General features: G+C 54.6%; 2 protein-coding genes across 10 annotated transcripts in view; one reads left to right on the top strand and one right to left on the bottom strand.

Annotated features, from left to right (window-relative positions):
- Positions 1-2,916, top strand: part of ZNF236 (zinc finger protein 236) — a 57,144-nt gene extending 54,228 nt beyond the window's left edge. For all 4 annotated transcript variants that reach the window (XM_066353502.1, XM_066353501.1, XM_066353499.1 and 1 more), the window contains exons 30-32: positions 608-737; positions 1,290-1,466; positions 1,917-2,916. In XM_066353502.1, coding sequence (XP_066209599.1) covers positions 608-737; positions 1,290-1,466; positions 1,917-2,041 — 432 coding nt within the window. In that variant the 3' untranslated portion in view covers positions 2,042-2,916. The remainder of the gene's footprint in view (positions 1-607; positions 738-1,289; positions 1,467-1,916) is intronic.
- A 5,831-nt stretch (positions 2,917-8,747) lies between these two features.
- The window catches only part of MBP (myelin basic protein), an 81,648-nt gene continuing 75,187 nt past the window's right edge, over positions 8,748-15,208 (bottom strand). For 5 of the 6 annotated variants that reach the window (XM_066353096.1, XM_066353095.1, XM_066353097.1 and 2 more), the window contains 2 exons: positions 14,035-14,154; positions 8,748-10,284 (listed from right to left, as the gene is read on the bottom strand). In XM_066353096.1, coding sequence (XP_066209193.1) covers positions 10,240-10,284; positions 14,035-14,154 — 165 coding nt within the window. In that variant the 3' untranslated portion in view covers positions 8,748-10,239. The remainder of the gene's footprint in view (positions 10,285-14,034; positions 14,155-15,208) is intronic. The other variant, XM_066353098.1, reaches the window with a different exon arrangement.

The raw sequence follows: 15,208 nt of genomic DNA, 5'->3' as shown, positions 1-15,208 counted from the left end.
AAAGGGACTCAGGGGCCAGTTCCCGGGGACCAAAAGCAGGGACAGTTGGAGCAAGACAGTGAAGCAGGGTGGGTGGTGGTGCTCCGAGCTCAGGGCAGTGGCCAGGTACTCAGTGATGTCACTGCGGTCGGCTGAGCAAAGTAATATGAGGAAGAAAGGACACGTGCCCTTTGCAGAGTCCGGAGAGTGTCCACAGACTGCCCTCGGAGGCTGTCCCCACTGCAGAGTAAGAGGGGGGACTGCAGGGTCAGACCCTTCTTTCTGTAGATCCCAGGGTAGGGGTGAGCACAGGCTGACCCATGAGACTGCACCCCAGGGACCAGGTCAGCATCAGCAGCCAGGAAGCTTGTAAATTGTGCAACAGAAGCAGCCTCCGCCTCCCCAAACCCATCGCCCTAGTCTCATCGGGAGAAAGACCCCACAGATACCAGCTGGGGGAAGGCCTGCAAAGCACCCACCGTCCTCCTGAGCACTGCCCAGGTTGTCGGCGACCGGGTGCCCTGAGACGTGCTGTGTGGAGCCCAGGTCTCCACAGCAAGTGCTGGTTCTTCGCCGTGGGGGCTCTGTGGAACCCTGGTGACGGTGGCCCTACCTGTCCCCTCTGCAGGAGCACATGCAGACGCACCAGGCGGGCCCCTCCCTGAGCTCGCGGAAGCCCAGGGTGTTCAAGTGTGACACTTGCGAGAAGGCCTTTGCCAAGCCTAGCCAGCTGGAACGTCACAGCCGCATCCACACAGGTGAGGGCGCGGGCTCACCACGTGCACACCGCTCCCAACACAAGGCCGCGTGTTCCGCTGTCCCGTGTTCCTCAGCACGTTGAGGTGCCGCTCAGGCTGCGGCAGCGTGGAGGTGGCTGGTGCGCAGGCTGCCTTGCGTCTGCGGGACCGTCCTCCCCATCTCTCATCCTCATTTTCTCTGCTGGCTTTTCCTGTCGCCGCCTCTCGGCAAACACAAAACAAAGGCAGACTCTGCCCCCGCTGCTGCCCACACAGCCCACCATCATGCACGTCCCATCCAGGGCCCAGTGCCGGCTGCTGCCCACACTCTGCTCTGTCCCTGTCCTCCGGCCCTGCCCGGTCTGCCCCCCCTCCTGCACACGTCCCCCCACCCCGCTCCTGCGCACCCCGGCCCAGGCACCGTGGGCACCTAGTTGGGTCACACCGGACTTTTCCTTCCGTCGTTCACTGTCTGAATTAACAGCAGTTAGATAACATATTTTAAAATAGTAAGTCCACTTCCAAGTGAGCGCTTTGACGCGCGTGTGTAAGGCTGCTGACCTCCACCCGCAGGGGAGAGGCCCTTTCCCTGCACGCTGTGTGAGAAGGCCTTCAACCAGAAGAGTGCATTGCAGGTGCACATGAAGAAGCACACAGGCGAGCGGCCCTACAAGTGTGCTTACTGCGTCATGGGCTTCACGCAGAAGAGCAACATGAAGCTGCACGTGAAGAGGGCGCACAGCTATGCTGGTGAGCCGGGCCCCGAACGCCCTCGCTGTTCCCGGGCGGTCAGCGCCCTGTGTCCCTGAGAACCTTAGGTGTCTCCAAGTGGTCAGTACCCCAAGTCCCCGAGTGCCCTAGGTGTCCTTGTGTGGTCAGGGGAAAGGATGCTCGGGATTCTGAGGAGGAGAAGGTGTATTCTGTCAGCAGTGCTCTGGGACTCCTGCTGTCTTCCTGTCCAGAGAGAGTTCTGTTGTGACCGTGACTGTCCACCCTTGTCACTGCCCCGCAGGGATAGAGGTCCCAGGCCTGTGTAGTCATGGTCAGATAATCAGTGTCACCGCCTGAGTCATGCAGAGCGCAGCTCAGATGCCTCTTGCCCCTGAGTGGAGGGTGGCCCAGCGTGGGGGTCGTGGGCTCCTGCGAGGTGGATATCTCTGCTGTGAGCGCTGAGCCACCTGTGCTCTGTCTGCTCTGCAGGAGCCTTGCCAGAGCCGGCTGGTGCCCCGGAGCCCGGCGCGGAGGAGCTGACCCAAACGCTGCACCTGGAGGAGGTGGTGCCCGAGACCTCTGGCGAGTGGCAGGCACTGGCCCATGTCTTCTGATGCAGCCTGTGCCCCCCAAGGACCCCCGAGGTGCCACGCTGTGCAGAGCGGAGCATTTGGAATTTCCATTTTGAAACATCACGTGCTGTCCGTGTCACCACAGTAGTTTCTTAGCTGTAAAGTTACTAACAAATCATTGTCTTTCAGAGACATGGGCAAACCGGGGCTGTGAATGCGTAGTTCTTACTGGCCTACAATCACTGAACTCAGGTACTCCTGCGCGCGGCCCTGCTCCGCGGCCAGCATGTCCACGCAGCACTGGCCGCTGGGACCCTCCTATCATTATGTGTGATTCTTGTGTAATGGACACGTCAACATGGAAAAGGTCTGGTGCACATCCTGCTTTCTGCTCTAAAAGCGTCGCTTACAAAGCAGACGTGGGCCAGCTGCACGGAGTCTAGAAGAAAACGTTAAAACACAGGGAACTGTTTCTGTTTTGTCTCTGTGTGTTTTGAAGTTCATAGAAACTGTTTTTAGTCTCTGATAAGTTACCAGAACTGACCCCGGAGAGGTGGCTGGACCATGTCTCCCTTCAGTCCCTGTATCTAATCATTCGTCACAAGAAGGTGGCCTCTAGATGTGAGCATGGGGAGTGGCATCGGCCTGGCTCGCAGACCAGGGGACGGTCCCCACACGCTGCCGCCTGCCCCCATTGGCCCACAGACTGCGGTCCGCAGGCCAGGCTGCTGCAGAAAGCACAAGCCACGCGTGCAGCGGACGGACGGGAAGTGGCCCACACCTGGCGCCCTCCCTGCAGCAGGAGCCCCGCGCCCCACGGTGCCCTCCTCACGTGTCAGCGGGCGGGTTTTATTTCAGGGAAACCTTGAGTCTCATCAATGGTGCCACATTTATTTGTCCCCAACGGATCCCTCCCCCCCGCCCCCCCCCCCCCCCCCCCGCTGCGGCGGACTTCCACAGCATTCCAAAGATGGAAAGGTCTTCACTCACGTGAACCCCTCGTGGTTATTTATATGTTCTACGTATGAGTGCATACGAGCACATACAGGTATACAGGCCTCTGTGTGGCCGAGCAGTGTATTTTGTAAATACGGGCACATGTCCCCGCGGTGGAGAGAGCTTCGGTGTCCCTACTGCCTGTGAGCACTTGAGATCAGTATTGTATTCATTTTATTAATAAATGGATATCTTTCTCATCGTAACGGAGAGCTGGGGTAGCTTTCGGTTTTGTTTTGTTTTTTTCTGAATAATAATTGCCTTTTATTTTCTCTCACGGCCTCCCTGGTTCAGAAGAGAGCAGTTTTATTATAAATATTGAATGGACTTTGTATATTAAGAGAGGAACACATTTTTAGGTTCCTGAAAAAAAAAAAAAAGACATTTCACTCTTATTTTTTTGTAAGGGCATCTTTTATTTTGTTCTTGTTCACTTTTTGGATATGTATATAAGTAATATTGATGGTGATATAAAAATTTTTGTTATGTGGAAATATTTAAGTAAGAAAACTGTTAAATATTCTTTTTTTTTCCAAACTGCTTTATGTATTGTATATTTTTTTAAGGGGAGGAAAAAGCCTTATTTGACTTATTCTTCTGATACTGGACTTACTCTATATATCCTGAGGTTTTTCTTGAATGTCAGTATGTACACCTGGCTGTCGTCAGTGTATCCAGAATAATTGTAATTTTGCCAGAGTTTTAAAGATTCTGCTTTTAATGCACTTTTTCTTTTATAATTTTGTATTAAACTATTTTAGAAGTGTTGATTAATTTTGGTGACTATCCCCAAAGTTGCTATTATTGGAATTTAAAAAAAAAATTGTTTTTGTTCTTGCTGGTTTTATTTATTTTGTGTCTAGCATTAAATGTCATCTCAGGACAGTCTCTGAAAGGGGTTTTTTTAATTCCTCATTGCACAGAAAGCGCAGCTCAAGGGACTGCGATGGCGAGCTGCCCAATTAAGGCCTTACCAGGTGAACTGAAAGCCTGATTTTATTTTGGTTAAAGAAAAACCCTATCGATAATTCATTCTGTGAGTTTTCTCAGTTTATTAGCAGACAGACATGAGCGATTACTGTCTTGTTTTGATTTATTTCCTAGTTATATAAGAGCTGCTGCTTGGCAAAACATTCCTTGAAAATAGAAAGTTTTATAAAGACAATGGCACTTGAACGCTTGGTGGACTATACAGGTTGCTCTTTATTTTAATGGCTGATAAAGTCTTCTGATAAGAGGTTACTAGCCTTCTCCATACCCAGAATTTTGAGGATAGATGACTATTTTTTAGAAATATCTCATCTTAGCATATCTGTTTTGGAATAACAATAAATAAAACATGAAGTTAGGAAGTGTGATTAATTTTCTTTCAAAATATTTAATATAAGAAAGTTGGCACGTGGATTCACTCCAAGTTTAGGTCATCTTGCAGGATCCGCCATGCCAAGGTCACAGGAGGAACCCCGTGCAGATAGAGTCCCGCCCCTTAGGTGACAGGTCTGGTGGTTTCCATAGAATGGCTGTGGGTTGGGACAGAGGCATCTTTTCAAGAAGGGAAACTTGAGGGCCCTCGCCTGCATATAGCTGGCCTTTGGCCCCAGTGACACACGTCAGTGCCCGGGTGGGTGTGTAAGGAGACCCCCGCGTGCTTAGAGGTTAGCCAATCCCACTGCCTTGTGTCTTCTGACCATGCACCGCGGCAGGAATGGAGAACGTCCTCACTGGGAACTCCCAGGGTTCCTTTACGTGGAAAAGTCGTGACGTCATCCAGTTTCAGCATTGAACTAGGGGGCCTTTCCTCAGAACAAGATTCTGTGTTCCTCCTGCTGATTGCCATTTTGAAGGAATTGTGAATTTGCATTTTACGATGACGCCACGTGTCCTCAGATGGCTGTGCTCATACATGACATTTTTTTTTTTTCTGAAGCTTTAAACGGGGAGAGACAGACAGACTCCCGCATGCGCCCGACCGGGATCCACCCGGCACGCCCACCAGGGGCGATGCTCTGCCCCTCCGGGGCGTCGCTCTGTTGTGACCAGAGCCACTCTAGCGCCTGGGGCAGAGGCCAAGGAGCCATCCCCAGCGCCTGGGCCATCTTTTGCTCCAATGGAGCCTTGGCTGTGGGAGGGGAAGAGAGAGACAGAGAGGAAGGAGAGGGGGAGGGGTGGAGAAGCAGATGGGTGCCTCTCCTGTGTGCCCTGGCTGGGAATTGAACCCGGGACTTCCGCACGCCAGGCCGATGCTCTACCACTGAGCCAACCGGCCAGGGCCGTACATGACGTTTCTGTGCAAGAAATACACGTGTTAGTGCAGGTATGACATCCTGCACAGGGAAGTGGACCTCCGATTTTCAGATGGGTTTCCTCTGCAGAAGCATATTTTTTTTTTTTTTGGATTTTTCTGAAATAAGAAGCAGGGAGGCAGTCGGACTCTCGCATGTGCCCGACCAGGATCCACCCGGCATGCCCACCAGGGGGCGATGCTCTGCCCATCTGGGGCTATTGCTCTGTTGTAGTTGGAGCCATTCTAGCACCTGAGGTGGAGGCCATAGAGCCATCCTCAGCGCCCAGGCCCACTCTGCTCCAATGTAGCCTTGGCTGCGGGAGGGGAAGAGAGAGAGAGAGAGAGAGAAAGAAGAGGGGAAGGGTGAAGAAGCAGATGGGCGCTTCTCCTGTGTGCCCTGGCCGAGAATTAAACATGGAACTTCCACACGCTGGGCCGATGCTCTACTACTGAGCCAAACAGCCAGGGCTGCAGAAGCATATTCTAGCTCATGAAGGTAAAGGTTATTTAACAAAAAGTGATCACTCAAATTTATGTAAGCACCATCTTTTTCAGGAAAGATGTAAGATATATAGAACTCTTTTCTGGTTAGATTCTTAGATCTCATGCCTGCTCTTTGCATATTTTTTCTCCAGGATTTATTTCAAAGTCAACACTCTGCCCCTCTGCAAAACAACCACCACCAGAAAAAAAAACCCCATAAATCCAAGGGTCGGTCCTTGCTAATTACTTTCTTTTTTCTAAAATCTATTGCGCTGGCTGGTTGGCTCAGTGGTAGAGCGTTGGCCTGGTATGTGGATGTCCCGGGTTTGAGTCCCAGTCAGGGCACACAGGAGAAGCGCCCGTCTGCTTCTCCACCCTTCCCCCTCTCCTTCCTCTCTCTCTCTCTCTCTCTTCCCCTCCCACAGCCATGGCTCAATTAGAGTGGGTTGGCCTGGGCACTGAAGATGGCTCTATGGCCTCTGCCTCAGGCACTAGAAAATGGTTAGGTTGCTGAGTAAGGAGCAACGGCCCCAGATGGGCAGAGCATCGCCTCCTGGTGGCCATGCTGGATCCTGGTTGAGGTACATGTGGGAGTCTGTCTCTCTGCCTCCCCTCCTCTCACTAAAAAATGATAAAAAAATCTCTTCTATAAAGTGAGGCAGAGATGAATTTATACAGTCCCTGCCTGAGAATCTAGATTTCTCCCCCTTTTGCCACTTTATCTCTGTTCACAGAATGGAGGTGTTCTGGAGTTGATAGAACAGAATTTGGAATGTGCCCCCGCCCACGTTTGGGGCCCCTCTACACCTCATTCTAATGAAAAGGAGCATTTTAAAATCTAATAGCATCTTCTTTGTTGTTTAAAGAAGCGAGGCAAGCAAACTTCTTGGTGGGGTGAGGAAGCCTGTACACCCCCTTTGTGAAGACGCTCTTGCCTTGGGGAGCCTCCTAACCCTAGTGTCACACTTGGTCATGGCGGGTCTGACCTGAACTTCCCCATTCCTCAGTCTCCCACATTTGTTCGCCCTGAGCCCACTGTCACCCCCCCCCCACACACACACACCCCTTTGTTGGGCGCAATGTCCCTGTGTTCTGCAGGGGTCTTACTGGTTTTGTAAGCCATGAAAAACCTACACCAGGTGGCGCCACCCACTGGTGTTGGGAACGAAAATCCTAAAGAATTTTGCTGTCAGTCATTTTTCTGGGTGATAGTTTATTCACATCACAAGGGCTTCTGTGTTAGGTCAAGATTTGTAATCTGACCGGTTCCAAAATGACCTAGCAATTCATCACTAAAGACTATTTTTAATTTTTTTTAACTTAACAAAAGAATTATTCTTTTTTTATCTTTGTCATTGTTTCATGGTCTATTTATACACTGGATATTTATTTCATCTAAGTTTGTATTGGAAATGGACAGTTAACGCCAAAGGCCACAGTGCTGGCTGGAAGAATTAATAAAAATACTTTTTTGTATTAGTTTAAAGCTCTTGTCTATCTACCTCCTTGGGCTTTGGGTGAGATACATGGTTTCCAGATGGAGTTTTCTCTAGGCAACATCTTCAGCATGGGCCAGTGCCCAGCGGAGCCAGATTTGCAGTGAATTCAGATGTATAGGATCTGAATTGTGCAAAGATGTCTTATTGTCCATCCTGGGGGGGGGGGGTATTTTACACTTTCTCTTGTGCTTGGGAGGTGTTTGAGAAAACAATATCGACCATTGTGTCAGTTTATCATCAGCTCATAAGACAGGGGGTGTTGGATTTCCCTGAGGACACCCATGGAGCTTATTATGATAACGTCTAATCCTTTCCCAAGGTATAGTTTCAGGCTTTTGGAAGCGTATCGTTTACAGAGAATATCTAATGTAGGACGTCTTCTGTTAGTGCACTTTGCTTCTAGCCCAGAGTAGGGGCCCCACGCACATTTGGACAGAAGAGCTAACGTGGTTGGACTGCTGGACTTTCTCCGAGTGAAGGGCAAAGAGTCCTTTCCCCCCACCTTGTTGCCTATTTGTCTGCAAAGAGGGGGGGGGGGACAGGCCACATTAACCACTTTAAAATATGGGGATGGGAGTGGATATTTTTAAGTGATGAGATTCTGGAAAACATGTTCCCTCTGCAGTGCATTGCCTCTGCTATTTAAGATGTGTCTCCTGACGAGTTTTCTGGACTGCCTGGCTCCCCTACGACGTGACAGCCTTCGTCTCTAATGCAACGGCAGGGCTCTACCAGCATCTCGCGCGAGTCTGAGACGTCGCATGCCCCAGTCAGCTAAGCCCTGGCACGGGACACTTAAAAATGTAATTGAGCACAATTTTCCCAATTCCTCTGTCCTACGGGGTGTGGGCAGAGAAGGGGGTTGGCGCTGGCTCGGAGGCCCATGGGTGGGGCCGCCCACCGCAGACATGCACGGCACCCTGGGACCTGGCATTCCCGCAATCACGGGGGGGGGTAGGAGATCCCTGCCATCATCCCAGGTGGGGGCCTGCCCTCGCTAAATGTCCCACCAGATGCTCGAGTCCCTCAAAGCCACTGCTGAGACAGAAAGGAACCTGTGGTTCAGTTAAAAGCAAAACAAAACAAAAATCCTTTCAGTTGATCTTTTTGAAGGATGATGCTTGTAACCAAAATCAGCAATAAACAAAAATTTCAACATCAGTTCTTGTGCATGTCCCACAAGGTAAAACGTGACGCAAAGTAACTTGTCAGAGATCCCTCGGTTCCCAGGTGCGGGGCACTCGCCAGTCTCGGCAATTTAAAAGGTGGCTCGGTGATAACTGGAAAAGGACCTTCTCCGTGAGTCAGAGAGCCGGTGCCCTAAACCAGGACCTGGTGGCACTCTCTCCTGTTGATGACAGTGCCCCTCCTGGGGCACCAACGTGCCCTGGGCCGTGACCACGCGGTCTGTGCCCGTAGTAGCCTGGACAGGGTGGTGGGTGCGTGGGCCCCTGCTCCACGGACCCGTATAACAGACACCTGTGAGTATCATTAAAAGTTTATTGATGTCACTGTTCAAGAACTGTGTGTACGTCATGTGGCAGCCGTGGCTGCCGGTGGGGTGTCGTCTGCGTGGGGTTCACAGAGGCAGACTGCGTGGGGGCAGCGGTGGGGAGGTTCTGTTTCCCAATGGGGGGTCCTGTGTTTTGTTACCCTCTCATCACTGAGGCTGTGTTAGTAGACATATCAACCCACACTCGACATTCAGGATTAGATGAGATTAGGGGGGCCCTATGGAGGCTGCTCCTCGTCGTCCTTCTAGGGGAGGAGGGGCCGTGGGGTCTGGGAGGAAGGCGGGAAGAGCCCTTGGAACTCAAAAGGCACCGTCAGCACGTTATGGAGGGGACGGGGGTGTCAGCTCGCATTAGAAGGGTGCTGCTTAGGGGACAGCTTCTGCAGCCTCATATGGCTGGTCAGGCTCAGTCAGGGGTCAGGGGCAGTGCCAGAGGCAGAGTCAGGGGCAGAAGCAGAGTTAGGGACAGGTCAGGGTCAGGGACAGGGACAGGGGCGGGCCCTAATGAAACCTAGTCACTCAGCCCAGTCACTCCCAGGAGGCAAGCACACGGAGGGCCATCCCTCCACGAGGGTTAGTGTTTGCAATGGGCACTGCTATGCTGAGCAAGCCACTGGTCACGGTCAGCTTCCCAGTAACCAGGGTGACCCTGCGCAGCCACCCCGAAATCTCCTATAGTCCGCGCTCTCTCTCTGTGCAGGTCTCCCGAGCTCCCAGCCCGGCTCTGGTGACAGAACAGGCGGTCCGTAGGAGCCACTGTGCTTCCCACGGTGTCTTCGCCTGTCCCCTGCTCCAGGCCACTGCCCAGCCCTTTGCCTCCAATCCCCTCTCCACCAGACACGAGGCCTGCCCATCCGGCGTGGGAGCGGCCCGCTAGGTGGGCCCTGGGCTCCCACCACGCTGATCTCTCCTCAGCTGCCCACCTGCATTTCACGTACGGAAGTTCCCACGGGGGTGAAGCCAGTCTTGCTGCCTAATCCTGTTGGGGGAGCGAAGCGGCCTGGGGGTTGGGTGAGACGGAGCAGGAGAAGAAACCACAGGAAGCGCCGTCGCCAGCCCCACCCCCACACGTGCCCCGTGTCCATGGCAGCGGCTTGCGGCAGTGCCAGAAGCCGGGGTGCAGGTCAGCGCGCAAAGCAAGTCCGAGGATGGAGGGTCCGTGGGCAGACTGCCCGGGCCAGGGCATCCGGGGCGCCCGGGGCGTCTCCGAGGAGGGAGGCTCCCGGACAAGGTCGTCTTCAGACGCCACGTGGGGACGGGGGAACTGTTTCCTGTGTGCGGTTCTCTGTGTAGCTGTGGGCCAGTAAGGTGCCGCGTGCCGGCCCTACTGTGCGCACAAGTCCAAGGCATTAGGCGAGAGGTCGATTCTAGAACAAGGGCGTACATGGGGATGGGGGCCATGTTAGACTTGGGGGTCAGGTGTATTAAGAAGCCAGGGGCAGGATTTGGGGACCGGAGTCTGGCTTCAGCGTCTGGCCATGGGCGATCCCGAGCGGCTATCTCTGCCCCCCTGAGAAAGGAAACACAGCGTTAGGTGAGCGCAGGGACCGCCGCGCCCGGACTGTGCCGGGTCCCCTCCCGGGGAAGCCGGCTATAACCACTGGGGCTCCCCGTCTCTGCGTCTTTGGCTAGGAGCCAAGTGCGGAAAAGGTGACTTTTTTTCTCCATCCCTCACAACCTTCCTTAACAAGCACTGAGTTCTCAAGGGCCCTCAGAGAAATCACCAGAATCCAGTACCCAGGACACTATTTTGGGGACAAAAGGCTCAGTCCCTACATTATTGGGCTCTGAGTGAGCATTTCATTTTTGTAGAGTTTCTCTCTCTCTCTCTCTCTCTTTTTCTTTTTTGTCTAGAAATTCCAGGGTAACTGAGGAGAGCTGTCTGCAAACACCCTCTGGTTCCTAAACTGTCCCAGGTTCTGTGCGGAGGGGCGTCTTCCCGCTTGTCTGCTCCCCCCCACCTCTCCGGGACAGACCAACCCACCAGTGGGCTGGCGACAGACTTCTACTTAGCGGGACTTAGAACCACGAGTGAACTTCTTTTCTGTACAAATACAATTTTAAACCAATAATTAAAAGGCCGGCCATCTGGGCGACGGAGACCCTGGACCACGCCCACGATGTGGAGGCGGAGTGGGCGTGGCCGCTCGCTGTCTGAGAAGACAACTGTTTCTCACACAGATGTCATTAGAGGGACGTGGAAGAAACACACTTGTTTTGCATTCAGATGGTGGTCTCTTCATCCTTGGGTCTGCCTTTTTCCTTAGATGGCCAGTGAAGCATCGATCTTTCAAAGACTTCCTTTTGGCCATGAGCCCCAGCACACAGAGAAACGTGAAATGCACTGTTTCCCAGAGGACGGATGAGCCTGAGCTTCGACGGCACCATCCGGTTCTGTGTTCCCCAGATGGTCCTCAGGTATCATCCGGAGCGGGAGCTCAAGATGACCCCCTCACAGGGGACGCGGCCTTTCCCCGTGTGAGCCTGGCTGGAAGTAGCCCTAACTGACCCTCAGAGCTGCCTGGGAGCAGAGGGGATGTCTGCAAGAGTCTCGCCTGTTCCTGGATTTCTAGGACGATAACCCAAGGGCTCCCGTGAAGAGTGTCTGCTCCTGAACGCACCAGAGCCATGTTCCCGGCACCAAGCGCCCTGTGCCGAAAGGGTTACTCCTGGCACCCTTTGCGAGACAGCTGAGTACCTTCCCAGAGGCTCCTGTTTGAATCAGAAATGGTGGACACACCTGTTTTCTGATCTGTAAACTGTACCTATGATTTACTGAGTACCTGCCAGGAGCCAAATCTATTCCTTTAGTTCACGTTCTTAGTTGATCTGGAGCTCAGAGAGGCGAGATCACTTTCCCAGAGTGTCGCTCAGCCCGTGAGGGGGGCCAGGGTAGACCCCACATCTCCGTCTCCGACGTGAGGCCTCATGCTCCTGTCTCTCCTGCTTTTCCCACTGCGAACCAGCCTGCCCAGGGCGAGGTCAGACTCAGCTTGTGCCTTGGGGCAGGAGCAGACGGAACCCAGAGCAGCGTGGACAGCTCCCGGCTGCTCCCCAGGGCAAGCGTGCGGACACGCCCCGGGTAGGAATAGGTGCCAGAAACTAGACACCCCTGCGCCCTTTGAGGTGGGCCCCAGATGGCCGGGATGGGTTCCGTGGTCTCTGCCCAGCTCCTGACCAGCAACACCAGACTGCCAAACCTGCCCCTGCCTCTCACTTTTTCCTCTCAGCACTGATTTTCAGTGGCAAAGAAAGAGGAGGGAGAAGAGATGGGACACGGCCCACCTTAGATCCTGTGACGTCCACCCTCTCCACCCATCTGCCTCCAGCCCTCTGGCCTCGGGGGAATTTTCAATCTGTTCTCGCTGCTCCATGTCACTCAGGCAGCCCGTGTGACCAGTTGGCCACTTGATAAATTTTTATGTCATAAAAATCTAATTAAAACCAAATGCATGGACATCAGGGGAGAAATAGGTTCCACACACAAAAAACCGTGCGGGGCATCAGTGGAGCGTTTCCAGCCACCACGGACGTCCCAGTGATGAGCTCTGACCTCGCGAACATCTCACAGTAACCGGTCACACCTCCAGCAAAAATCCCCAAGGGACAGGACCCCAGTTCCTCAGCGGAGTCCCAGGTCACTGTGCCATCCCACAATCCCTCAGTCATCATCCCTGGTGTGGTCAGCAGTCATCGAGCTGGGCAGCAGAGCGACCAGGCCCCCCAGGGCAGGACGAAAGTGGCACTTCTTGGATGAGAGGGCACCCGTGACGACCACAGACAGCTGGGCTCCCCCCTGGGACCGCAGGGGCAGGAAGCTGAGGAGGAGGCCATGCTGATGGAGGTGACCTCCCTCCTGGCCTGGTGGAGGCCACTGGCGGGTGCAGTTCTGGGTCTGGACCCAGCTCTCCTCCGGGCCCTCCGTCTGTGCCGCATTCCATAATCAAGGTGAGCACATCATGATGGCCGTGTCTGTGGCGAAATTAACTTCCTCACGCGTGTTCACAGCAAGCAGAGGACTCAGACACAGGTCCACGTCCCTGTCAGGTGGACACCCACGTCTTCCCCTGTCCGCAGGGCCTACTCCACAGCAATGGAAGTCTTCCACACATGTTTCCTCTCTGGACAGGGTGCCGTGGGCAGCGTGGGGTTGGTGCCTCCGTCATGTCAGGGGAACTGTCCTCCTCATGGCGTTTCTGTAGGTTGGGAAGGAGGTGACCGGGCCCTGTAGGTCACTGTGACTGTGAGGGTAAATGCCAGCTTGAGGGGCGCCCGGCAGGGAGGGTGATGCCCTGTTGGGGTGGAGAGTACGTGGAACAGTGGCGGGAGTTGTCATACTAACGGGAAGTCACTGGGAACGTCAACTGAGATGATTTCTGTCCCAGACATCTGTCCCCTGCTCAGTAATGACACATGGTCTCCTTGGCACTTAAGTCAGTATGCCAACCGCCCTGGCGCTCCGTGAACACAGCACCATGTCCCCTTCCAGCTGCAAGCCCTTGAATGACAGAGCCTCAGCTCTGTCCCCAATCCCCTAGAGGCGAGGCTCCAGGACCCATGGGTCACCTCCTCATTAGCCAGGCCAGGGTACGTAGAATCCAGTCCCCGTACTTGCTAATCTGCCAAAGACGCGGGTCTGGTCTCTTAGCACTGAAACAAGTCGCTCCCTGAGTTCCCGGGAGCCCCCAGTTCCGAGTCAACGCCAGAGCCCTCGGGAGGCTCATCGGGCCCTCCCTGGGGTGAGGCCCTCTCCTGTCCCCTGCCGGTCACTCTGTGTCACTTAGCCTTGCTGCCCCTCCCAGAACCCACTGAGGCTTCTCTGTTCCCCTTCAGCCGGGAGCCCTGTCCCGTCTGTGAGCAGCTCCTCACCTCCTCGCTCTTGGCCGAATGTCCCCTGCTCAGCCGCCTTCCCCGGCTCCTCCCGGAAGGTGACCACCTTGGACGCCAGAGGCAGGGTCACCCTCAGCCCCTCCAGCCTTCTCCCCATCACATTTATTTTGTTCATTTTCTGTGACCACCTTTAAGCTGGTCCCTTCCCCACAGCTCCCAGGACATCTGGCCTTCCGGATGAGTCAGCACCCAGACTTCCCCACCTGCCACCCCAAGCTCAGCCACGGCCTCGGGTCCCCACCCTGTCCTCAGCCTCCTGAGGGGCCTGGACACTGTTCAGTGCTCACAGTGACGCCTGAGATAAAGCAGCAAGGGAACTGATGGCCGCCCACCCGCCTTGCCTGTCCTGGGACCCGGGCGGCTACGTTACCAGTTTGAAGATTTTGGAAAGAGTCCCCTGGGCATCATGGCCCTTGAGTCCCTTGTGAGCTGATTTGTAGTCAGAAGCTCTGCCCCCGTAGCCAAATCCGGGCTTCTGACCCTCAGCGCCCTGCAAGAGAAGAGCACAGCGCTGGCTCTAGGGACAGGTCCCTGGAGGCCCTGACTGAGTGGCCATGGTGACCCCAGGGCTCGGAGCCCTCCACTTGTGTGTCCCAGGCCGGGCCGGGGACTCTGTTACGAAACGTCGCCTAGCTGCTTTCATTTCAAAGATCAAGGCTTTTCTACCACTGGGGCCTCCCTGCTGCCTGGCCCCTGAGAGAAGTCTGGCCAACATCACAGAACAAGGCAGAGCGCCTTTGCTCACACGGGTCTGTGGGGCGGGGACACAGAGGCCAAGACAGAGCCTGGTGGCGCCTTCTGACCATCTACACAGACTGCGCTCACATCCCTCCATCCAGGGTCCAGCAGCAGGCTCTGCGCTCAGTGAGGGTTGCTGCCCATGCCTCCCCAAAGTGTGAGGACCACGTTCTCATTCTCTGGCCTAGAGGGTCCTCTTCTGAGGGTGGCCCGGGTCAGGGTCCCCCAGGTCACCTCTGCCACTCTGGGCAGGATTGAAGCCAAGCCAGGCCCAGCTGTCCAGGGCCCTGCCCTGCAAGCTACGTCTGTGCTGTCCTTCGCGTCCAGCCTTGGCCCGGGAATGGACGCCGGACACTCAGGCCTGAGGCGGCTGCGTCCACTTGAAGATTGGTTTCACTGTTATGGGTGGTGGCGTATGGGACAGGGGGCGTGTGGCAGAGAAGGTCCACGCCCGCCTACTAGTAAAATGCCAGCGCTGCCCTCGGGCCCCCGAGGCTTCTGCGCTCTCTCTTCGTGACCGCACAAAGGGGTGGGGGACCCACGTCCCCGTGCAAGCCTGGCACCGTCTTGTCCGACGCTCTAGCTTTCCTCCAAAAAGAAGGAGCATCTGAGAATTCAGCGCCAGGACTGGTTCTCAGATTAACAAAGTTCCCGACTTCTCCCTCCTTCCCAACTCCATTCATTTCTTTCATTGGACAACCTGAAATTGATCAGAAAACAGCACAGCGGACACAAGGGAGGCGGCAGACAGCAGGGCTGCCCGCAGGGAGACAGCCCCAGGGCCATGCCAACGGACGGCAGGCAGA

The sequence above is a fragment of the Saccopteryx leptura genome, chromosome 11 (genome assembly GCF_036850995.1).
Source record: "Saccopteryx leptura isolate mSacLep1 chromosome 11, mSacLep1_pri_phased_curated, whole genome shotgun sequence".
NCBI classification, from domain to species: Eukaryota; Metazoa; Chordata; class Mammalia; order Chiroptera; family Emballonuridae; genus Saccopteryx; species Saccopteryx leptura.
The sequence above is the reverse complement of the archived record's forward strand: the minus strand, read 5'-3'. Positions and strand labels throughout refer to the sequence as shown.